Here is a 25,492-nt window from a genome sequence, read left to right as displayed (position 1 = left end):
TCTTCGCAATTAAGATTCCTCATCAGGAGCTCAACCAATATTTAGTTAATAAAAGTTAGTGTGGAACTGAACCGTACAGACCCAGAAGATGCACAGTTCAATCCCCAGTCTGTGCTGACTGGCTGATTTGAGCTGGGTGTCATCAGGAGAGCTACAAGTGGCCTCAGCCTGAAGGATGGGTAAAAAAAAAAATCAGAAAGCATCTCCTATGATGTGGGCTACAGCTTTACTGCTCGTTATTTAGTTAAACTAGAGCATGACCTGAGGGCTTCACAATAAGACCTATTATTGGATACTTCCGCTGCTCTTCTGGACTCCTGCTGCAAAGGGCACACGTGAATGCCAGGTGAGGACAGGAGACGTTTTGGTTGTGATACTGTCCCCATCTAGTGAAAAATCCTGCCAACACTCACTGTCTAGGCTCATATATAAAAATGGCCATTTGGAGGAAGGAAAGCACCTGTGGATCTGAACCGCAGTACATGTCAATACCTTCAGAAGAGGATGAGGGAGAAAATTGATTTTAAAACAAATTCTTCACAAATTTAGTACACAGTCCCGCTTTTCCCAGCATTTTATTTCCTTCCTGACTGAATCTGACACACGTCATTAGCTATGGCTCATGGGGTGATGATTCCTCCTTAATCCCTTGTTCCTTCCTTCTTCTGAAACATCACTCATTCTTATTCCAGTTTTGCCCCATCTACTCCCTGCCCTTACCAAACTGATCTTGTCCACTTCCACTACCTGCTCCTTTGACACCACCCCAATTTACCACCTCAGTCCTTTGCTTGCTGACATCATCAATCTACCATTATTGCCCAGCATTGTCCCTACATCCTTCAAAACAGCCGTCATATAATAATACAATACAAATTTCAGGTCCGCACTAGATAGTCTCTTGGATTCAGAGACCCCGATCACTCCCTTGCACCCCCCTATGAATGAACAGAATATCATGTTCAAAGCGAGATTTACCTATTTGCAATCACTCCTTATAACATCAAAGTAAATTACGTAAACTTCACTCTTTGATATGGGCTTACTTCACTTTACAAGTCAGCATCACGAAACTGACTGGCACTATAGAAAGTGAGGCCCCTCTGCCTCTGACTCTTCCACACTCAAACCTGAGACAGAGTGTCTTCTTCCCCCCACCCCCACCTCCACCTCCCAAGAGAGGAAGCCAGAAGTTTAGCCTCTGCCTCCCCCCTTCCCAACTCTATGCTGAGGATTAGCGCACTGAGATGTCAACCAAAGCTACTACATCGAATTCCACTCTGACCCCTGACACCAATCAAGCAAGCTCTAGGAGATTACAATAACTTGTGTGTCCAGCTACCCTGCACCTACTTTCTGTTAGCAGAGATGTTTTCTTCCGGAAAGTTCTGAAACACAATGCTGCCTCACTGTTACGTTACCTACCCACCACTCCCTATTTGAGACCCTGCTGTCTGATGTCCACCTACAGCAGAGAGACTGTTTTGATCAGCGTTTGAACACAAGAACATAAGAATTAGGAGGAGTAGGCCATATGGCCCCTCGAGCCTGCTCTGCCATTCAATAAGATCACGGCCGATCTTCTACCTCAACTCCACTTTCCCGCCCAATTTCCAAATCCCTTGATTCCCCTGGAGTCCAAAAATCTATCTATCTCAGCCTTGAATATACTCAACAACTCAGCATCCACAGCCTTCTTGGGTAGAGAATTCCAAAGATTCACAACCCTCTGAGTGAAGAAATTCCCCCTCATCTCAGTCTTAGATGGCCGACCCCTTATCCTGCTGTTTACTGTTCCTCTTCATCCTCATGACCTCTCTGCTGCCCTTTGACACTTGATCATTCTGACTTCCTCCATAGATATGTACACTAGCCAAAGTCAGTGCCTTCAGGAGACAAGAGGGGAAAACTGGCTGCCTAAATACCCAAGTATCACATACTCATTTGGTTCAAATATTTTTTCCTCCATCGCTTTATCTTTTGAAAAGTCGCTTCTTTTCCTCAGCAATGACGGTGACCGGTAGGTCCCACTCTGTCCGAGAACACTCTCATCTAGTTCCTTCTTAACAGATTCAACACTCTGAAGAAAGCAAAGAAGAAAAGCTGACATTAGTGTGATAGGGTCACGGCTGAACAAATAGAAGTCAACAATTCTACTTTTACTGTCACTACCTTCTACGTTGTATCAGCCCCTTTTATTATCGCTCCCTCCTATAGTCTTATTATCGCTCCCTCCTACAATATTATCGTCATGATGTGGAGATGCCAGTGATGCACTGGGGTTGACAATTGTAAACAATTTTACAACACCAAGTTATAGTCCAGCAATTTTATTTTAAATTCACAAGCTTTCGGAGGCTTCCTCATGTGAAAGTAGCAACATAATCGAACACGGCATCAGCTGGAATGGTGTCCAAGTAATCTGGCTTTGGAACATTTTATCTGAATTAATGGTACCAAATATGAATATTATGGAAAATAAAGCTGTATGAAGTAGATGACTGTGCTCTTTATTTGCACTCAAAAAGCAACCAGAGAATGGAAGTTTTATCTGGTCTGGGTGCTTCCAGGATTCAACATAAGAAATAGGAGCAGGAGTAGGCCAATCGGCCCCTCGAGCCTGCTCCGCCATTCGATAAGATCATGGCTGATCTGATCCTAACCTCAAATTTAAATTCATGTCCAGTTTCCTGCCCGCTCCCCGTAACCCCTAATTCCCTTTACTTCTAGGAAACTGTTGATTTCTGTTTTAAATTTATTTAATGATGTAGCTTCCACAGCTTCCTGGGGCAGCAAATTCCACAGACCTACTACCCTCTGAGTGAAGAAGTTTCTCCTCATCTCAGTTTTGAAAGAGCAGCCCCTTATTCTAAGATTATGCCCCCTAGTTCTAGTTTCACCCATCCTTGGGAACATCCTTACCGCATCCACTCGATCAAGCCCCTTCACAATCTTATATGTCTCAATAAGATCGCCTCTCATTCTTCTGAACTCCAATGAGTAGAGTCCCAATCTACTCAACCTCTCCTCATATGTCCACCCCCTCATCCCCGGGATTAACCGAGTGAACCTTCTTTGTACTGCCTCGAGAGCAAGTATGTCTTTTCTTAAGTATGGACACCAAAACTGTATGCAGTATTCCAGGTATGGTCTCACCAATACCTTATATAACTGCAGCAATACCTCCCTGTTTTTATATTCTATCCCCCTAGCAATAAAAGCCAACATTCCGTTGGCCTTCTTGATCACCTGCTGCACCTGCATACTAACTTTTTGATTTTCTTGCACTAGGACCCCCAGATCCCTTTGTACTGCAGTACTTTCCAGTTTCTCGCCTTTAAGATAATAACTTGCTCTCTGATTTTTCCTGCCAAAGTGCATAACCTCACATTTTCCAATATTGTATTGCATCTGCCAAATCTCCGCCCACTCACCCAGCCTGTCTATATCCCCCTGTAGGTTTTTTATGTCCTCCTCACTCTCCACTTTCCCTCCCATCTTTGTATCATCTGCAAACTTTGATACGTTACACTCGGTCCCCTCCTCCAAATCGTTAATATAGATTGTAAAGAGTTGGGGGCCCAGCACCGACCCCTGCGGAACACCACCGGCTACTGGTTGCCAGTCCGAGATTGAACCATTTATCCCAACTCTCTGCTTCCTGTTAGATAACCAATCCTCCACCCATGCCAGAATATTACCCCCAATCCAGTGATTCTTTATCTTGAGCAATAACCTTTTTTTTTGCAGGCTTGATGACATAACAACAGGGTACTCCTGGGTAAGCTGCATTGAGAGAAAATTGGCCTTGCCCACTGAGGCCACTCAATGCACCTTGGCCTTGCCCACCCACACAAGCCTGGAATAGCTGTGTTATGGAGTCAAAGGGCCTACTAAGAGCTTTCTTTTAGCCTATTGCATCTTATTCGGTAGGGAAGTGTGGAAGTCCACTTCTGAACACCAGCACTAAACACTCTCTGGAAACAAATGAAGCAGTATGTGATGCTCTACTACAGGTTTTCTGTACTATTATTTACTGATTAGTAACTAGACATTTCAGCACTGAGGTGTAAATATAATGTAGGTTATTGGAGTGTTTTAAATCATTGTTGTTGTTCCAGACAAGGAACTTAGGTTAGAATATCGATGGACGTTGCATTATTTCTTGCTCGCAAATCCACCTGTTTGATTTTTAAATAAATTATATGAAATTGGCAGTCAGTGATCTCTGTAACACATTACACTTCATCCTGCCTGTTCTCATTGAACTTTAATAAGTTAGAACTGGATCATTAACAGCTGCTCCAACTCACTATGTCTCACTTGTAAATTATTCAAAACTCTATTATGGCTTTTCAAAAAGGTGTTTCATTATTGAAATCTATTTGTTTTCGGGTTCCTTCAGGGTATGGAGCAAAGTGTTAAAAAACAATTCTGCCTGAATATCTTACAGTGTGTGATGTCTCTTTTTAGTTATTTAGCTTCCTCACCAGATGGTGTCTTTATTCACTGGCACTATTCCCCAGGAGACACCAGACAGCATCAGTGTTTAATTCTGTGAAACTTATTGACTTGAAGAAATGTGCACAAGTGAATAAAAATTCACCTCATTTACATAAAATCTACATATTCATAAGGCATTTTTCTTCTTTAAAATTGCATTTGTTTCATTGCTGGGAGAAAAACTGCCAGATTGTCATTCTGCATTAATATTTTACTAAATAGTTTTAAAGCTGTTCCACCATAAGGATTTTTAAAATGTTATTGAAATAAATGTAATCACCGGACCGGATTTCTATTCTTTGTTCTTTTGCCATCCCCAGGACAAAAGCTGACCTGCCCCCTGGTTTCTGCCCCTGTGACTTAATGCCCAACCCGAAAGGGGGTGGGGGGGGGGTGCGGCAAACTAGGAGAGAGTGACACCATCACTCATTGCCTCCTAACGGTGTTGTCAATAAGTTATCCACAAGTGCCGTGACCAGAGACCTCCACCTTCGGCCAACTCAGCTAATGGGGCTGATTCTCAGTGGTTGTCACTGTCCCAGCACTGTGGCTTCCTTCGAACTTTATCCCGAGTTATTTGTTTCAACATCTTTTCTGTGATTTCTGAAGGTGTGGCAGCACAAATTTGTTTTTGTACCAACAGGAGTTGTGTACATTACTGTCACTCTCACTGGATTTGCAGAACATTGCTTCCAACTGCAGCGCTAGGAAACCACGAAAGCTGCCAGATTGTGGCAAAATCCAAACTGGTTCATTAATGTCCTTTAGGTATGGGAACTTGCCGCCACCCCTCCACCCCCCCCGCCACGGTCTGGCGTTACACGTGACTCTTGTCCACACTATGTGGTTGACTTTTAATACTGTGTGAAATGGCCTAACAAGCCACTTAGTTGCTTAAAAGAAAACTATCATACAGCACAATAATCACCATTGCCGCAAAGACTGCAGTGGGTCAAGGCGGTCCACTGCCACCTTTCAAGGACAAGTAGAGATGAGCAATAAATGTAGCTTTGCCAGTGTCACCCAAATCCCCCAAGAGCAAATAACAAAATAATGTTCATCTGTCAGCTGAGGCTTTTGGGATAGTGGGGCTGGCATGCGACCCACTGACACATCTACTCTGCACAATTCCAGACAAGATCCCGACTGCTGACCGCTGGGGGGAGTCATGCTCGATCCCAGGAGCAATTGCAAGCTCGGAATATGGACGCACAGGTTACACCAGGCAAATATCTTACTCAGGGTGGCAGTAGTCATACTCCACTTGGCTTTAGGGCCCTGGATTAGGGAGGAGAAAAATCAGCCAGGGTCCTGCTCCTGATCACCATCCATTGACCCCTGTTGGAAAGTGTGCGCATGTGTGGATATTGAGTGGGGAATGGAATAGGCTTGGCTGTGATGCCCCAACAAAGATGGGCCTAATTCTCACCAAGCTAAGTGAAAATGGCTCCTAGGGTGGGTACTAGCGAGCTCCTGGCGGGCATGGGAAGTTGTTCCCAACGACTAAATTAACCTTTCAGTGATACAAGTGAGCTCCAGAGCAAATAACACTTTAGTATCAAATCTCATCCCACTGCTTGGCGGGGGGGGGGTTCATAGAACAGTAGCACTGTTAGCGAGCCCAAACTTGTACTAACTCCAGTCAAAGGTTTGTCTCCCTGCACAGCTTCAGTCCAGTGGAATGACCCAACAGCTAGCTCCTTGATATTTGTACCCTACTTCTGTTTCATCTAGGTGAGCAGCTTACAGCTGGCATTCAGCACACTAGTGCCTCTACACTGTACCTGTGCTGTGCTTGGGCAGTATCAACCTTAGTACACCGTAGACTAGTACAGAGTGAGCACTGCGAGTTATTAGACAGCATCATTAACGCCGTCAAAAGCTCAACCACAAGAGGGCTATTCCTCTTCCATCAACACAATGGGCTGTTGAATAGGTCACACCCGGGAGCACCTCACTGCCACAATCAATCTGCTCATTTGCAGAAACGCTTTCTGTGCAGTTGATAGTTTTCTCTGCAGCTACCAACTGCCTTTGTTCAAGTATCAATGGCCAATTTCCCTGAAACACAGTGGCAGCCCGAACCATCTCGGTTCATGATTTTCTACAGAAACTGTAAATGGAAATACACAGGCAGCAAGTTATTGGCTCTGTCCCTTTGGGAGCTCATGCCAGTTTAAATAGACTTCTCACCCCCTGAGAACACTATGGTCACACTCAATGACCTCCTGTAGATGATTTTTGTTTCAAAATAAAAAATGGTATTTTTTTGTGTAAAGTTGAAAAGTTCATTGAAACAACGCCAGCGGTCAACAAATCATCAGAAAGTTTCCAGTGTAAATTCACCACTCGAAAATTAGACCTTTCCCCATCAGTCACCATCCTTGACTGAGCACAGAATTTCTACTTCAAATTAGCTTGATTCCAATATCCAGCAAATATAGAAAACAAATGAACTGACCCTGACCTAGCTGAAAGTTCTGCTTTTTCTGACTGCTGAAGGTTGCAATTGTCAGGAAATTGTGTTTTAAATGGCACTTTCATCTTTTTTTGACTCTGACTGTGCTGGGTCTGGTTCTACAGATCCATTTAACCGTTAGCATTTTGTTAAAATGACCACTATTTATGCGTGAGTTTCGACAGTGTGTTGGCAAGCTATTCAACCATGAGAAATATCACAGTTGAGTTTGATCCTGTTCACATCTGATGTCCGCTCAGACAATTTCTAGCAGGGTTCTCTGGGCACAGACCAGGAGCAGGAACCCTGGCTCATTTGTCCCTTTTTAACTGAGGGTTGGGAAGGCCACCTGTAGCTTCAACTGCTGCTCCAGCTGAGATTGAATTACTGATCCTGTGTCTGGGCTCGTACAGAAGAACATAAAGTAAGTCTGGAGGGAAGAGACCACCCAGAGCCCATCAACCCCACTTATTGCAGAGTCAGTGTATGATTGGCCCAGAATTTGCTGGGAAAATAATGACAAGTTTAATGCGCACGCTGTTTAAATAGCCCAGCAATTTGTGGTGAGGGAAGAGATATCTAATGAGTTGCGAATCGCCACAAATTGCTGGACGATTTGTGCCACTCTGCCTTTAGCCTCGCAAAGATGGGAATCTCGCTGTCAACCTCCCCATGAGTTTCAAGAACTTGCTACATTTGCGATGTTAAAACTAATTATGCTCACCGCAGAAAGTTAGGGCTGGTACATAACAACATAAGGACCTTTTTAATGACGAGATTTATGTTCCTGCAAAGCCACTTGACCTCTCCGGCCCAGAAAGGGAACAAATGAAACTGTGCAATCTCATTACTGCAAGTAGTAAATTGTTCTTAGAGGTTTTTAAAATTTAGAATTTAATTTTTTTTTCTTACTTTTCCTTTCTGTCTCTTTTTCTCTCTCTCTCTCTGTTAATCCAATCTTTCATTCTCTCTCTTTATTTTGCTTTCTGTACCTGATTTGACTCTAATTCACCATTTTTTCTTCTCCATCGTTCCTCTGTTTCTTTCTCTATCCTTAAATCTCATTGGTCAAGCAAATAGACTATTGGTCCTGTTGTTCACCAAGGTCCCAGGTGCCTGTTGAGTTCGCTGCCCTGTTACCAGCTTACATTTCCAGCAATTTGCGGCACAAACATTTTTCGAGCTGAAGGGTGAGGAAAATAATCTAACGAAGCACGCCACGAGATGCCCCGCTCCGGCAAATTCTGGGCCATTATTCTATAATGGACTCAGTTGAGTCCCTCACTTTAAGGGAACACTAAGATCCTTCACCATCTCTCCTAAAATAAACAAGCAAACAGTACTGTTAATATCTCTTTTAGCTTCAGTCCCAATTCTCAACAGATATTGACCCAGCATCTTTTTAATGGATCCTGAATCAATGCTTTTTCTGAGATTCTGTTCCACAGCCATTATCCTGTGGAAAAAAAATGTCTAACTCCTAATCTTATTGTTCTAGTCCTGAGCTCATTGTCCAGGTTAGTTTGCTTACTTCATTCAATGTTATCTATACCTTTCACTACTTTACTTACGGATTCTGGTAAAGACCAACTTTTGACTGAACACAGTCCTTTGGGACTGCAGTGAAGGGGCAAAGAGGACTTTGGTCTTTCTCACCTGTCTCCAATGACAGAAAAATCCCAATATAGGTTTATCTTGCGCCATATAAGACGTGTCCTAACTGTTCGTCTTCTTGGTTTAGGAACTCCAAGGCATGCAATAGAGGGGTTTCTTCCGGTCCATGTGGAAGCTGTGGGGCAAATTTGTGGCAAAAGAGGGGAAACATTTGCAGGGAGGGCGGGAGAGCTCTAGCCTGCACTCACCTGTCACTGTATATCCTGGAGGGGAATCAGCCTCACAATGGTCACTACCCTGGAGGGGAGTTAGCCATATGGTGGTTACTAAATACTGACAGGGAGTCTAGAGCATCAAGGTGGCTGGGATATCTCAAGCTGTCCTATGTGGGTGTATCCAACATGCTGAAGGCGTACAGCTGATGAGGTTCAGGATGACACCCCTGCCCTAACATATTGGGTGGTCTTTGGTGGAGAAATGGTGGGAATTTATCAGTGCTCTATGCTTGCAGGCCATGTGGTTTAGTTGGTTAAACTTCAGCACTACCTCAGTGCATGCTAAGATTTAAATCCCCTACCTACCCAACCCATATCTAAGCTCTCTGAACAGAGTTAAGGGCGGTGCGGTGTTATGGATAGGGAGCGTGCACTTTGCATCAGGCAAACAGAAATGCTGTTTGTGTGGATTTCTCAGTAGTTTGGTGTGGAGACTCTTAAATATGGAAAGGGCTTCTGTGTTTGGTCAGCTGGGTGTCTGATGTAAATAAAATTATTTTGAAGACCTGGATCATGTCTCCCCTCAGTTTTCTTTTCTTCAGTGAAAATAACTTCCATCACTTGATCTTTTTTTTATAACTTAGATCAGGGATCATCCCGGTCACACTTCTCTGAACCCTTTCAAATGCATCTATATCTTTTTTGAAATAGGTGACAAAAACGGCACACCAGAATTGGCCTCACCACTGATTTGTACAATGTCAGTGCAACTTGTTCTTACTTGCAATCCGAAACTTCCATGCACATCCCAGTACCTTCCTGCCATGTATGGCTCAGCTACTCACTGGACCATCAGGGAGCTCTTTTTGAATGCCACCTTTACCTTTACAAAGGTGACGCAGAGCAGTGCAGGAGGTATGGTGAGACTCACATATACTTTGAGTTGATCTGTATCAGCACACTAATGTCACAATACCAGGATACATATCTAAAGCTGTGTGTCACATGTATCTCACCAAAGAAATGAAGATAACATTTGCTTGACATATTACTCCCACGGTTCAGTTAATGAAGGAAGCACTCGATGAGAGGCTGATCCCAGGGGCGGATTAACACACAAGCTCACTCTCTATTCCTCTGACTCTGGCATCCCGCCACCATTCGTTCCACCATCAGCAGTCGTGCCTTCAGCCCCATGCTCCCTCCTAAACCTCTACGTCTCTTCACCTTCCTCTCCTCCTTTAAGACCCATCTCTTTGACCAAGCTTTTGGTCACCCCTCTTAATAGCTCCTTCTTTGGCTCTGAATCCATTTTTTTTTAACCACGCCTCTGTGATGACATTTTTCTACATTAAAGGCACTGGCATCTGTAGAACCCGCACCCCAGTGAGAGGCAGTGTCTTTTGGAGGAGGAGGAGAGGATTGTAAAACAAATTTCACCGACTGCACAAAATTTAAATGATGCAAACTAAACTGCAGGTTTCTGTCATCATCTCATGTTTGATTTTGAGGCAAGCACATATTCACTGCAGTAAAACAGCTACATCTGTTAAACGCTGGGTCTTATCTGTAAAGAGTTAAGACTTCAACACATCTACCCCTATTGGGGAAAAAAAACTGGTGTCGCCCTGTGTGCAGCATCAAAAATACCAACACAAGCTTTGCCAATATATCTAAGGGACATAGAGTAAAGAAAGGCATTGAACACAGAAGACTGGCTCAGTTTAGGCATAATTACAAACAACAATACCATCTTTTAAAAATTAACTCAACAATTCAAATCAGTTCAAAATGAAACCTGCTCCTCACATTTAGAGAGCATTAGTGCCCCCTGGTGCATGAGTGCACACGCACCACTCATTATCGTGCGGAACCACAAAGACCAGGATGTTCCCAGGTTCCATCCCCACTCTCTGCTGAATTAGCTGATATCAATGGTAAGGGTTCTAAAACTGGCCTCCGCACCTGGGGCCAAGGAAAGGGAACAAATACATCAGCTCACCTTCCTGCTTCTAATCACTAACCAGTGAGCCCTGTTGGAAAATGCGTGTGTGTGGAGGTCAGACGTTGACAGTTCATCTGTGATGCCCCACAGTCCAATCATCTGCCAACACTCACTGGTCTAGGCTATGCATTAAAATATGGTCGCAGGTGAGATATCAGAGGTCAGCCAGCAACCAAAGTATTGTACTCTAACAAGAGTCAGCACCTTCTGGAGAGAAGGGGAATCGGAAAAGAATACTTAAATGGTTTGTTCTTTGCTGGCCTTTTTGCTCAGTGATTTTTTAATGTGTGTTGGAGGTGGGATGGGGAGGGTCTTTTGAGTCAGTCAAGCAGCCTGCTCACAGACCTCTACTGCTGTTTAAAGGTTTGCCTAAAGACAAAACATACCAGCTTCTGAAGTCTGTTCAGTACATGTAAACACACCAACAGGAACATCCACAAGGAACATCACAGAAAGTTTAACAAAAAAAGAGATACAAGTCCTAAAGCAACACACCCTGTAGTACGCAACACCTTCTAAAAGACAACAGCGTGTTAGTAATTCTGCAAATATTTGATTTTTGTGTTAGTCATTCTGTGAGCATTTGTTTTTTTGGGCAATTCTTCATGAAGGACAGATAACAGCCAGACAGCACACTGTAATCTCCTTGAAACACATCAGTTTATTCTATAACTTCATTTCTGTTTCAATTTGCAATCCCTTTGACAAGGCTTAAAAAGATTTAGCTTTAACCATACGTAACCAACCTGCATGTGGCATGGAGCCACACACCACTATGCAAGCCCAGGCTACTCAGTCCTTTTTGCACTTATATTTCTTATTCACTGGTTTGTTATGTTTGAATTCCTGGAGGTTTGGAGAGGGCTGTTCTTAGCACTGTTGTCCCATTGGTGGGTAAATCTTATATCAGAACTACAAGTTCTGTTAATACCAGCAATTTGAGACATATGCAACTTAATATGGAGATGGATTTAAACTTGGTATGTGGCCCTGAGGCTCCACATTACATAACTATGCAGCCCATGAAGACGCCTGCGGTAGCCAGATAGAAAAAAGAACCTGCTTTTATGTAGCACCTTGTCGTGTCTCATGAGCACTGTCCTACATGGCTTCACATTATGAACTGCACTGAAGTGCAGTCACTATTGTCATGTAGGTAAATATGGCAGGCTATGTCCTACACACAATAAATGAGATTCAGGTCCAAGTAATCTGTTTTAAGTGGTGTTACCTACCTGAGATATTGCTTTAAAGGCAGTGGTTTTGCCAATCTTCTCCCCACTCCTGCTGACCGTTTCTGCAGACTGCTTTGCTGATTTTGCTGCTTCTTCCACTCCTTCCCTTATCTTTTTCCCAATATCAGATTTACTAACTTCATCTAGACTCTGCGGTATAGAAAACAGAACATAAGCATACTTACTATAAACAACAAGCCTCAAGCTCATGAAACAAATGTGCATCAAACTGCACTCTAACATCAGACACACTCTGGAAACAGGCCGATAAAGACACCGACTCTTTTTAAGCAACAGTTCCACAGGTGATGGGAGCCCTTTGGTACCTCAGCCAAGTGTTCATTCTTCACGTGAAGGTCTAAGCAGTGAGTATCAGCAGACTATTCGACCAGGAATCGCGCCACAGCCGAGTCTGTCCTGCCCTCACCTGACATCCGCATACTTGCACTTTGCAACAGGAATCACAACAGTAATCAGTAGGAGCAACCCTGACTAATTTTCCCCATTCTAACTCAGGGGTATTGAGGTCAATTGTATCACCCCCACTGCTAACCCAGCTGAGATCAAATAACTCCGCACGGGGAGTGGTATAAAATGTTCACTTTTTTCTCTGCTTGTCTTTGCTTCTGACCCACTCTCCCTCCATACTTAATGATTTCAATTTTAATTTACACTATTTATTAAATAACCATTTTAATATTTATTTTACTTATTTAAAATAAGGCTGGGATCCACATATCTTTAAATCACTCCCGAGCTGGCTAAAAATCATGCTCTGAGAGCCAAACAGGATACTGAGCGGTGTAATTAGATAACTCCACCGAGGCAACTGGATCAAACAATGAGATGAAAGCCTAGTTGACACTCATTATCCCAAATCATTTGTGTGCAAAGACATAACTCATTGGCATCACCAAAACAAGTGCAGCATTGGCTGCACTGGAAGGGCTGAACACGTCAGACTAACACAACTAAGGAGAACTCCATCGGCCAGGGGGCGAGGCCCTGCGTGAAGTACCCATGGGGGAGGGAGAACAGAGAAAATAAGTGGAACTCATGCCACACTGCCAGATGCAATGAAGCCCAGGAACTCCAGTCCAATGAATGTCTCATTTGGGAAGCAGGAATTGAGAAAAATACCAGCTTTCTAAGGAGAGGTGTTCCTGGTAAGCCCGTGAGCTGAACTCACCTCTTTTACTGTTTCTGAAAACTCTTCTAACTTCTTCTTAAAAACTTCTGAGGTTTTTACTGTTTCAGATTCAATGGTTTTCTGAAAAATAAATAAACTATTTAATCTCAGAGACACAATTTTGTAACTTGACTAACACATGAGAAATTTAAAAACTTACATATTTTTTCCTTGCTCTCTGCAGAGCCTCTGATTCTTCTAACCTTTTTGCTTCATCTCGAAATTTCTTAATGCTATCCTTCATTTCTTTGTTTTTTGCTAGTTCCTGTTTGATATTGTCCAATAGACCGGTAAGAAAGCCCTTTCTCCCTTCTGACGCGTAACATCGAACCTATAAAGAATTAAATTATAAAATTTAAAGCAAGCTCAGCAATCTTGGCTTTATAAATCTATCAGATGCTTGGTCACTCAGCCTTCCCACAGGTGGCTCACCACCTTCTCCTAAAGGTATGGGTATCAAGGGATATGGATCAAAGGTGGGTAAATGGGAGTTGACGTACAGATCAGCCATGATCAAATTGAACGACGGAACAGGCTCAAGGGGCTGATGGGCCCACACCTGTTCCTATGTTCCTACTACAGTGGCAGCAAACCATCAAAATTGTGCAGGTAAACCATCAATATAATAGAGTTAAACCATCATTATAGTGATAGCAAATCACAACTACACCACAAGCAAACCATCGCAATACTGGAAGCATTTAGTGCAGGCAAAGCATCACTATGTTGGAGGCAAACCATTACTGTGGAATAGGAAAACCCTATAGCCAGTTTGTCCTATGTCCCAAGAGATGCTATCAAGGGCAGCTGAAAACCCAGTGGCCCAGTGAGGACCACAGCAACTGGGCACTCAAGTCACATCTCTCCGTATGGGTGACAATATAAAAACAATTTTATTTCGTATGCTTTTCTTCCCGACACTGTTTACATTACCTGACACTGGTCTATAGATGAACGGTTGCATATTCTGTATACATGAGTTCTGTTGAGTGTTGGAACTTGAGATCTTATAGACAAAAGCTGAATACTTCTTGCTAGACATATCTGGGGAGAACAGATTTGTAACAAACATGATAAAGATATAGAACTTGCATTTATACAGCATCTTATCATGTCTCTCAGGACACCCAAAAGCACTTTATGTACAATGAATTATTCGAGTCTAGTCACTGATGTTATGTGAGCAAACATTTTGGCACAGCAACATCCCACAAACAGCAATGAAATCAATGGCCAATTAATCTGGGTTTTTTCGTTAGTTGAGGAAGAATGTACAGGACACTGGGAGAATTCCTCCTCTTCTTTGAATAATGCCCTGGACGAGGTGAAGCAGCAAATGAACCTTAATAACACAAGATAAACTTGTAAAGAACCTATCAAATGTTAACAATCACATTTACATAGTACCTTATGATGTCAAAATGTCTCGTGCTTTGCAATTGAATTACTTTTACCCAAGTGCAGTGACCCTTATTCTGGAGGCAAATACAGCAACCATTCTGCACCAGAGATAGGCCACAAACAGCCATAAGATCACGTATAGAATTATCACTTCAGAAAAATTAAAATCTTTCAACTTTTTGGTTAAGATTCCTGACAATTTGATTCAAGTACTTCAAATATCTGTGCATTGTGGCGCCTAGTGTCTTTTTATTCTGGGTTCAGCCAATAAGCTGAGATAGTCTGGACTGGAGCTTTTGCCATTACTGGCATCAAAACCAATAGGATTGATCCTGTTGGATACTACTCTCCACCCTATTGTCATGCAATGCTACATCCAGTAAATAAATCCAGCCAAAGAGGCCAGGGTAAGGTCACAGGACAGTCACCCGAGATTGCAACTCATGATCCTCATGCCTTAATTCTAATACAAGTGGTTAATTACTTCAAACTAAACAGACATCTTGAAATTCTCAGTGAAGAAAAGCTTTGAAAGGAAATGGCAAATCCATACCAAAATCTTATTTTTTTGCCAGTTTTCTCTGCTCCTGAAGTTAGTGACTCTTTGGTGGGGGTACAGTTCCACGGGTGTAAGTCCCTCAGGTAGACATTGTTCACATAGAATTTATAGCACAGAAACAGGCCATTCGGCCCAACCGGTCCAGGCCGGTGTTTATGCCCCACATGAGCCTCCTCCCTCCCTACTTCATCTAATCCTATCAACATATCCTTCCATTCCTTTCTCCCTCATGTATTATCTAGTTTCCCCTTAAATGTATCTACGGTATTCGCCTCAACTACTTCACGTGGTAGCAAGTTCCACATTCCAACCACACTCTGGAGAAAGAAGTTTCTCCTGAATCCCTTATTGGATTTATTATTGACTATCTTATATTTATGACTCCTAGTTTTGGACTTCCCCACAAGTGGAAATACCTTCTCCACATCTACCCTATCAAACCCCTGCATAATTTTAAATACCTCTATTAGGTCACCCCTCAGTCTTCTCTTTTCTAAAGAAAAGAGCCCCAGCCTGTTCAGTCTTTCCTGATAGTTATAACCTCAGTTCTGGTATCATCCTTGTAAATCTTCTTTGCACCTTCTTCAGTATCACTATATCCATTTTGTAATATGGAGACCAAAACTGTGTACAGTACTCTTAAGTGTGGTTGAACCAAGGTTCTATATACATTTAATTCCATCATTACATGAACCTGGATAGTGAGTGCTGGCAGTGATTTGACTGCCAAAGGCAGCACAGCTGAATCAATCTAGTCCTCACATATGCATTGTCCAGCTTGAATCGCATGATAGTGATCAGCAGCAGAAACTCTGCCTGACTTTTTCCTCCCCCAACCCAGGGGTGCTGAGGCCAATTCTAATACCCCATCTAAGATCCAGACTGAGATCAACTAACTCAACACACCCAAATCACATTTTATAGAATAGCACGGAAGGAGGCCGTTTGACCCATCGAGTCCGTGCCAGCTCTCTGCAAGAGCAATCCAGCTAGTTCCACTCCCCCGCCCTTTCCCCGTAGCCCTGCAAATTTTTTCCCTTCAAGTACTTATCCAGTTCTCTTTTGAAAGCCATGATTGAATCTGCCTCCACCACTCCCTCAGGCAATGCATTCCAGATCACAACCACCCGCTGTGTAAAAAAGTTTTTTCTCATGAAGCCTTTGGTTCTTTTGCCAATTACCTTAAATCTATGTCCTCTGGTTTTTGACCCCTCTGCCAATGGGAACAGTTTCTCTCTATCTACTCTGTCCAGACCCTTCATGATTTTGAACACCTCTATCAAATCTCCTCTCAACCTTCTCTGCTCCAAGGAGAACAACTCCAGCTTCTCCAGTCTATCCATGTAACTGAAGTCCCTCATCCCTGGAATCATTCTAGTAAATCTCTTCTGCACCCTCTCTAAGGCCTTCACATCCTTCCTAAAGTGCAGTGCCCAGAGTTGAACACAATACTCCAGTTGTGGCTGAACCAGTGTTTTATAAAGGTTCATCATAACCTCCTTTCTTTTGTACTCTATGCCTCGATTTATAAATTGTAAACAATTTTACAACACCAAGTTATAGTCCAGCAATTTTATTTTAAATTCACAAGCTTTCGGAGGCTACCTCCTTCCTCAGGTGAACGATGTGGAAATGAAGTCCTCGAAATGAAGTCGCATTTATAATTCACAGAACAATGCTGGTGATAACAGACAGTTTTTTCAACTGCCCGTTGCCAAGGCAATCAGTGTGCAGACAGACAGGTGTTACCTGCCAGGTCTCAGAATATACAAATCACCAAAAAAAACAACAAACAAAAAAAAACAGAGATAGAGAGGTAGAAACATAGAAAAGACAGCAACTGACCCGTTATATTAAAAACAGATAACATTTGTTCGCTGGTGGGGTAACGTGTAGCGTGACATGAACCCAAGATCCCGGTTGAGGCCGTCCTCATGGGTGCGGAACTTGGCTATCAATTTCTGCTCTACGATTTTGCGTTGTCGTGTGTCTCGAAGGCCGCCTTGGAGTACGCTTACCCGAAGGTCGGTGGCTGAATGTCCTTGACTGCTGAAGTGTTCCCCGACTGGGAGGGAACCCTCCTGTTTGGCGATTGTTGCGCGGTGTCCGTTCATCCGTTGTCGCAGTGTCTGCATGGTCTCGCCAATGTACCATGCTCCGGGGCATCCTTTCCTGCAACGTATGAGGTAGACAACGTTGGCCGAGTCACAGGAGTATGAACCATGCACCTGGTGGGTGGTGTCCTCTCGTGTGATGGTGGTATCTGTGTCGATGATCTGGCATGTCTTGCAGAGGTTACCGCGGCAGGGTTGTGTGGTGTCGTGGACGCTGTTCTCTTGAAAGCTGGGTAATTTGCTGCGAACGATGGTCTGTTTGAGGTTGGGTGGCTGTTTAAAGGCGAGTAGTGGAGGTGTGGGGATGGCCATAGCGAGGTGTTCGTCGTCATTGATGACATGTTGAAGGCTGCGGAGAACATGGCGTAGTTTCTCCGCTCCGGGGAAGTACTGGACGACAAAGGGTACTCTGTTGGTTGCGTCCCGTGTTAGTCTCCTGAGGAGGTCTATGCGATTTTTTGCTGTGGCCCGTCGGAACTGTCGATCGATGAGTCGAGCGTCATATCCCGTTCTTACTAGGGCGTCTTTCAGCGTCTGTAGGTGTCCATCGCGTTCCTCCTCGTCTGAGCAGACCCTGTGTATTCGCAGGGCCTGTCCATAGGGGATGGCCTCTTTGACGTGGTTAGGGTGGAAGCTGGAAAAGTGGAGCATCGTGAGGTTGTCCGTGGGCTTGCGGTAGAGTGGACACGGGACGCAACCAACAGAGTACCCTTTGTCGTCCAGTACTTCCCCGGAGCGGAGAAACTACGCCATGTTCTCCGCAGCCTTCAACATGTCATCAATGACGACGAACACCTCGCTATGGCCATCCCCACACCTCCACTACTCGCCTTTAAACAGCCACCCAACCTCAAACAGACCATCGTTCGCAGCAAATTACCCAGCTTTCAAGAGAACAGCGTCCACGACACCACACAACCCTGCCGCGGTAACCTCTGCAAGACATGCCAGATCATCGACACAGATACCACCATCACACGAGAGGACACCACCCACCAGGTGCATGGTTCATACTCCTGTGACTCGGCCAACGTTGTCTACCTCATACGTTGCAGGAAAGGATGCCCCGGAGCATGGTACATTGGCGAGACCATGCAGACACTGCGACAACGGATGAACGGACACCGCGCAACAATCGCCAAACAGGAGGGTTCCCTCCCAGTCGGGGAACACTTCAGCAGTCAAGGACATTCAGCCACCGACCTTCGGGTAAGCGTACTCCAAGGCGGCCTTCGAGACACACGACAACGCAAAATCGTAGAGCAGAAATTGATAGCCAAGTTCCGCACCCATGAGGACGGCCTCAACCGGGATCTTGGGTTCATGTCACGCTACACGTTACCCCACCAGCGAACAAATGTTATCTGTTTTTAATATAACGGGTCAGTTGCTGTCTTTTCTATGTTTCTACCTCTCTATCTCTGTTTTTTTTTGTTTGTTGTTTTTTTTGGTGATTTGTATATTCTGAGACCTGGCAGGTAACACCTGTCTGTCTGCACACTGATTGCCTTGGCAACGGGCAGTTGAAAAAACTGTCTGTTATCACCAGCATTGTTCTGTGAATTATAAATGCGACTTCATTTCGAGGACTTCATTTCCACATCGTTCACCTGAGGAAGGAGGTAGCCTCCGAAAGCTTGTGAATTTAAAATAAAATTGCTGGACTATAACTTGGTGTTGTAAAATTGTTTACAATTGTCAACCCCAGTCCATCACCGGCATCTCCACATCATGACTACCATCGATTTATAAAGGCCAAGATCCCACATGCTTTCTTAACCTGCCCTGCCACCTTCAACGATTTGTGCACATATACCCCCAGATCTCTGTTCCTGCACCCCTTTTAGAATTGTACCCTTTAGTTTATATTGCCTCTCCTCGTTCTTCCTACCGAAATGTATCACTTCACATTTTACTGCATTGAATTTCATCTGCCACATGTCCGCCCATTCTATCAGCCTGTCTATATCCTCTTGAAGTCTATCACTATCCTCCTCACTGTTCACTACACTTCCAAGTTTTGTGTCATCTGCAAATTTTGAAATTGTGCCCTGTACACCCAAGTCTAAGTCATTAATATATATCAAAAAAAGCAATGGTCCTATTACCGACCCCTAGGGAACATCACTGTATACGTCCCTCCAGTCCAAAAAACAAACGTTCACCACTACTCTCTGTTTCCTATTACTTAGCCAATTTTGTATCCATGCTGCCACTGCTCCCTTTAGTCCATGGGCTTCAACTTCGATGACAAGCCTATTATGCGGCACTTTATCAAACGCCTTTTGGAGGCCCATATACACATCAACCACATTGCCTTCATCAACCCTCTCTGTTACCTCATCAAAAAACTCAATCAAGTTGGTTAACATGATTTGCCTATAACAAATCTATGCTGGCTTTTCTTAATTAATCCACACTTCTCCAAGTGACTGTTAATTTTGCCCCAGATTATTGTTTCTAAAAGTTTCCCCACTACCGAGGTTAAACTGACTGGCCTATAGTTGCTGGGTTTATCCTTACACCCTTTTTTGAACAGGGGTGTAGCATTTGCAATTCTCCAGTCCTCTGGCACCACCCCCAAATCTAAGGATGTTTGGAAGATTATGGCCAGTACCTCCGCAATTTCCATCCTTACTTCCCTCAGCAACCTAGAATGCATCCCATCCGGACCGGGTGACTTATCTACTATAAGTACAGCTAGCCTTTCTAGTACGTCATTATCAATTTTTAGCCCATCCAGCATCGCAACTACCTCTTCATTTACTGTGATTTTGGCAGCATCTTCTTCCTTGGTAAAGTACTCATTTAGTACCTCAGCCATGCCCTCTGCCTCCATGTGTAAATCTCCTTTTTGGACCCATCCCTCCTCTTACTACCCATTTACTATTAACATGCCTATAGAAGACTTTTGGATTCCCTTTGACGTTGGCTGCCAGTCTATTCTCATACTTTCTCTTTGCCCCTTTTATTTCCTTTCTCGCCTCCCCTCTGAACTTTCTATATTCAGCCTGGTTCTCACTTGTATTATCAACCTGACATCTGTCAAACGCCCCTTTTTACTACTTCATTTTACTCTCTACCTCTTTTGTCATCCAGGGAGCTCTGGTTTTAGTTGCCCACCTTTCTCCCTCATGGGGAATGTATCTAGCCTGTACCTGAACAATCTCCTCTTTAGAGGCTTCCCATTGTTCAATTACAGTTTTGCCTGCCAATCTTTGATTCCAATAAACCCGGGCCAGATCCATTCTCATCTCATTGAAATTAGCCCTCCTCCTATTGAGTATTTTTGTTTAGAGTGGTCCTTGTCCTTTTCCATAGCTAACCTAAACCTTATGATACTATGATCCCTGTTCCCTAAATGTTCTCCCACTGACACTTGCTCCACCTCATTTCCCAGAACCAGATCCAGCAATGCCTCCTTCCTCGTTGGGCCGGAAACGTACTGGTCAAGAAAGTTCTCCTGAACACATTTCAAAAATTCCTCCCCCACTTTGCCCTTTACATGATTACTATCCAAGTCTATATTAGGATAGCTGAAGTCTCCCATTATCACTACTCTATGGTCTTCCACATCTCGGTAATTTCCTTGCAAATTTGCTAGTCTATATCCTTCCCACTAGTTGGTGGCCTATAGACTACCCCTGATAATGTAATGGCACCTCTACTGTTTCTTAACTCTAACCAAATAGATTCTGTCCTTGACCCCTCAAGGACATCCTCTCTCTCCAGCACTGCAATATTCTCTTTAATCAATACTGTCAACCCCGCCTCCTTTCTTTCCTTCCCTATCTTTCTGAACACCTTGTACCCAGGAATATTTAGTACCCAGTCCTGCTCTTTTTTGAGCCAGGTCTCCATTATCACCACAACATCATATTCCAATGTGGCTATTTGCGCCTGCAGCTCTCCAACCTTGTTTAACACACTTCACGCACTGTAAACCTATCTTAGGCCTTCTTGTATTCTCTCTTAGTCTGATCCCATCTAATACCGTATTATTTCTTACTCTAGTGCTATCTACCTCTCCCAATTCTTTGTGCACCTCGTTTCTCCTTTCCAATGCTACATCCTGGTGCCCAACCCTCTGCCAAATTAGTTTAAACCCTCCCCCACAGAACTAGCGAACCTCCCTGCAAGAACATTGGTTCCAGCTCTGTTGAGGTGCAACCCATCTGGCCTGTATAGGTCCCACTTCCCCCAGAACTGGTCCCAATGCCCCAGGAATCTAAAGCCCTCCCTCCTGCACCATCTCTCCTGCCACGCATTCATCTGCCCTATCCTCTTATTTCTATACTCACCAGCACGTGACAACGGGAGTAATCTGGAGATTACTACCTTTGAGGTCCTGTTTATTAATCTCTTTCCTAACTCCCTAAACTCTTCCTGCAGGACCTCATCCCTCTTTCTACCTATGTCGTTGGTACCGATATGGACCACGACCTCTGGCTGTTCACCTTCCCCCTTCAGAATGTTCTGCAGCCGCTTAGTGACACCCTTGACCCTGGCACCAGGGAGGCAACATACCATCTCGGAATCATGTCTGTGGCCGCAGAAACACCTGTCTGTTCCCCTAACTATTGAATCCCCTATGACTACTGCTCGCCTGTCCTTTCTTCTCCCCCCCCCCCCCCCCCGTACAGCTGAGCCACCCATGGTGCTGTGGACTTGGGTCTGATTGCACTCCTCCGAGGAACCCTCTCCCTCATCAGTATTCAGGAGTAAATCAATTCAACAATTGATCTACTCCTGCAGCCTAATCAAGCTTATCAGGATACTGAGCACAAAGCATGTAGCACGATGAGATACCATTTTTCTCAAATCTAAGACATTTTAACATTTTAAGGCATTCAGATTTCATTTTGCTCCGTGAAGCCAAATCAGTTCTCATATCACTGTGCATATGTCTCACCAAGCACACTCACAGTTAAAGCCTTATTAAAAAAAATGGAATGATAAAGAGAAACTGTGAATGCTGAAAATCTGGAATGAAAACAAAAAATGCTGCAAGTACACAGAAGGTCCATCAGCAAAGGCAAGAAAGGTTAACATTTCCAGTGCGACCCTTCCAGAAACATTCACCTATCTTTTCTTTCAGATACTGACTGAATTTCTTTTTATTCCCATCATTTTTTGATTTGATTTCAGTTAAATCCACATGCTCAGTTTCTGATTTCTTAATTTTGAAATCACATCCTTGTACCCTACTAGCATAATTTACTTCAAAGACTTTCCATTGTTTGGTCTCTCACTCTTTAAAAAATATAACCATGCATTATCTAATCGATCCTTTTGCTAAACAGAACGGCCTTTGTTATTGTAACAGATAAATCAAATTCTGGGAATCATCCTGTTTATGTCTCCCGAAGTTTCCAATTCATCAATGTCACTTTGGAAATTTGGTAAGCAAAACTGAGTGCAATATCCTAAACGTAGTTGACACTAATGGGTTAGGAATGCTAGACAGCACATGTCTAGACTCCACAATCCTGACAGAAAACCTCAACATTTAATTGCTTTCTTTAAGACTATGTCACTGCTCTAAAATTTTCAACAATTGATCTACTCCTGCAGCCTCACCAAGCTTATCAGGATACTGAGCACAAAGCATGTAGCATGATGAGACACCATTTTTCTCAAATCTAAGACATTTTAACATTTTAAGCCATTCAGATTTCATCCTGCTCTGTGGAGCCAAATCAGTTCTCATTGTTCTCATTAAATGCATCAGCCATGACATGCTATAGTTAACATTCCATAGTGTAAAACATTTTAACAGTGGTGAGGCACTCCCACCACAGGTTGAGAGTCAGCTTCATACTAATGGAAACATGGCTTACCCATAATGCTCAGTAAGAGTGAAATCACTCTATAACCAATGGAGTGGCTTTAGCATCGGGGGTCGGGGAAGGGACATCAAGTTCCTGCTCCGATTGATATCCAAGGTGCTGACAAGGTCAGGTTCGGTTGTATTGCTTCCTCTGTACCTCCCGAATTGAAAAATAAGCCAATATTCATTATCTGGGCTCAAGAATGACCAATTATATAGAGTCTACAGCACAGAAACCCGCCAATTGGCCCAACTGGTCTACGTCGGCGTTTATACTCCACACGAGCCTCCTCCCTCCCTACTTCATTCAACCCCATCAGCATACCCTTCTATTCTTTTCTCCCTCGTGTGCTTATCTAGCTTCCCTTTAAATGCATCTATGTTATTTGCCTCAACTACTGCATGTGGTAGCACGTTCCACATTCTTATCACTTTTTGGGTAAAGAAGTTTCTCCTGAATTCCCTATTGGATTTATTAGTGGCTACTAATTGGGCTGGCAGCAACTGTGGGACCATACTCCAGCACCACTCACCATCTTCAGTAGAGGAGCAGACTATAGTCTTGTCACTTAGTCACAAACTCTGCAATTCTCCCATGGTGTTGCTCGCTGTGAGTTGAATGATATGCTGTTTTACAACGGGAGCGTCAAACCACGTTATGCACAATGTATTGTTCTGTGCTCAGGCATGGCTGTATTTGACCTGGCCTTTTAAGATCATTTCATCTAACTGGTGTATACATGACATCCTGAAGTCAATTAGAGGTTAACTGCCGTTGGTGAAGGATGTTAGCAGATATTTGGGTGCTTGTAAATTGCTGCTCCAAATCAGAAGAAACCAGCATGAAATTAACCACCTATCCTGTTTTTTTTTGTCTTGAAGAGGATGTCAAGTACAACAGTCAAAACTTTTACATATATAGATAGTTGGTCTCTCGTGGCATTACTCAGAGGAAAATGATTGTCATTCTCTTTCTTGAACACAGTGATACTCCACTGCATTAATCCGTGACTGCTGCATTGTCAGACAGCTGCAAAAATTCACGACTTTATTTATTTATTGCAGTAGCAAAGAGTAAAATTTTAATCAGGCATAAAAATAACTGCCCAATTGTTATGGTCTTCAAACAAAGACTTCAAGCTCTAGTCCTGCATGGTCTGAGCATAGTTAATATTGGCAGGAAAGCAGAATTAAACACTTCAAGCTCTAGAAATGAACTAGAATTCCAGCCCCAGGCCCCAAAGAGCCATGCCTGTGTGGAGGAAAGCAGGTATTTCTACAATAAAATAAGTATGTTTAAGGCTCCTTTAGTGATTTCTTTGAAAATTATAAATATTTTGATATTTATTGTGTCATAATTTACTTTTAAGTACTGTATCCAAGGGTACAAAGTAGATATATTCCTATAAAGTTAAAAGGAGCTGCATCAAAACATAGAATTCATAGATAAATAATGAAATTAAAACTAAAATGAAACACAAAAGGGAGACATATGATGAAACTCAGACTATCATAAGAAACACAAAGTGTAGAGGTGAAAAGAGAGATAAGAATGACTTAAATAGAATATGAATAAAAGCCTGGCAGACAATATAAAAAGTGACAGAGTTACATAGCATCTCAGCACAGATTCAGGCCATTCGGCCCAACTGGTCCATATCAGTGTTTATGCTCCACACGAGCCTCCTCCCACGCCTCTTCATCTAATCTTATCAGCATATCCTTCTATTCCTTTCTCCCTCATGTGCTTATCTAGTTTCCCCTTAAATGCATCTATGCTATTCGCCTCAACTACTCCACATGGTAGCGAGTTCCACATTCTTACCACTTTTGGGTAAAGAAATTTCTCCTGAGTTTCCTATTGGATTTATTAGTGACTATCCTATATTTATAACCTCTAGTTTTGGATTCCACCACAAGTGGAAACATTTTCTCTACGTCTACCCTAACAAACTCTTTCAATATCTTAAACACCTCTATCAGGTCACCCCTCAGCTTTCTCTTTTCTGGAGAAAAGAGCCCCAGCCTGTTCAGTCTTTCCTGATAAGTATATCCTCTCAGTTTTGGTATCGTCCTTGTGAATCTTTTTTGCACTCTCTCCAGTGCCTCTGTATCCTTTTTATAATATGGAGACCAGAATTGTGCATAATACTCCAAGTGTGGCCTAAGCAAGGGTTCTATGCAAGTTTAACATAACTTCTCTGCCTTTCAAGTCCATCCCTCTAGCAATGAACTCCAGTGCTTGGTTTGCTTTTTTTTTTAAAATGGCCTATTAACCGGCGTCACTACTTTTAGTGATTTGTGTATCTGAACCCCTAGATCCCTCTGCTCCTCTATTCACGTAGACTCTTATTGTCCAAGCCATCTAT

General features: G+C 43.3%; 1 protein-coding gene across 1 annotated transcript in view; it reads right to left on the bottom strand.

Annotated features, from left to right (window-relative positions):
- Nucleotides 1-25,492, bottom strand: part of timm44 (translocase of inner mitochondrial membrane 44 homolog (yeast)) — a 59,679-nt gene that overhangs the window by 29,964 nt on the left and 4,223 nt on the right. The window contains exons 2-6 of the mRNA XM_067968684.1: nucleotides 14,153-14,263; nucleotides 13,380-13,550; nucleotides 13,220-13,300; nucleotides 12,031-12,180; nucleotides 1,941-2,080 (exon numbers count right to left, since the gene is read on the bottom strand). Coding sequence (XP_067824785.1) covers nucleotides 1,941-2,080; nucleotides 12,031-12,180; nucleotides 13,220-13,300; nucleotides 13,380-13,550; nucleotides 14,153-14,263 — 653 coding nt within the window. The remainder of the gene's footprint in view (nucleotides 1-1,940; nucleotides 2,081-12,030; nucleotides 12,181-13,219; nucleotides 13,301-13,379; nucleotides 13,551-14,152; nucleotides 14,264-25,492) is intronic.

Source organism: Heptranchias perlo, chromosome 29 (assembly GCF_035084215.1).
Source record: "Heptranchias perlo isolate sHepPer1 chromosome 29, sHepPer1.hap1, whole genome shotgun sequence".
Classification (NCBI taxonomy): Eukaryota; Metazoa; Chordata; class Chondrichthyes; order Hexanchiformes; family Hexanchidae; genus Heptranchias; species Heptranchias perlo.
The sequence above is the reverse complement of the archived record's forward strand: the minus strand, read 5'-3'. Positions and strand labels throughout refer to the sequence as shown.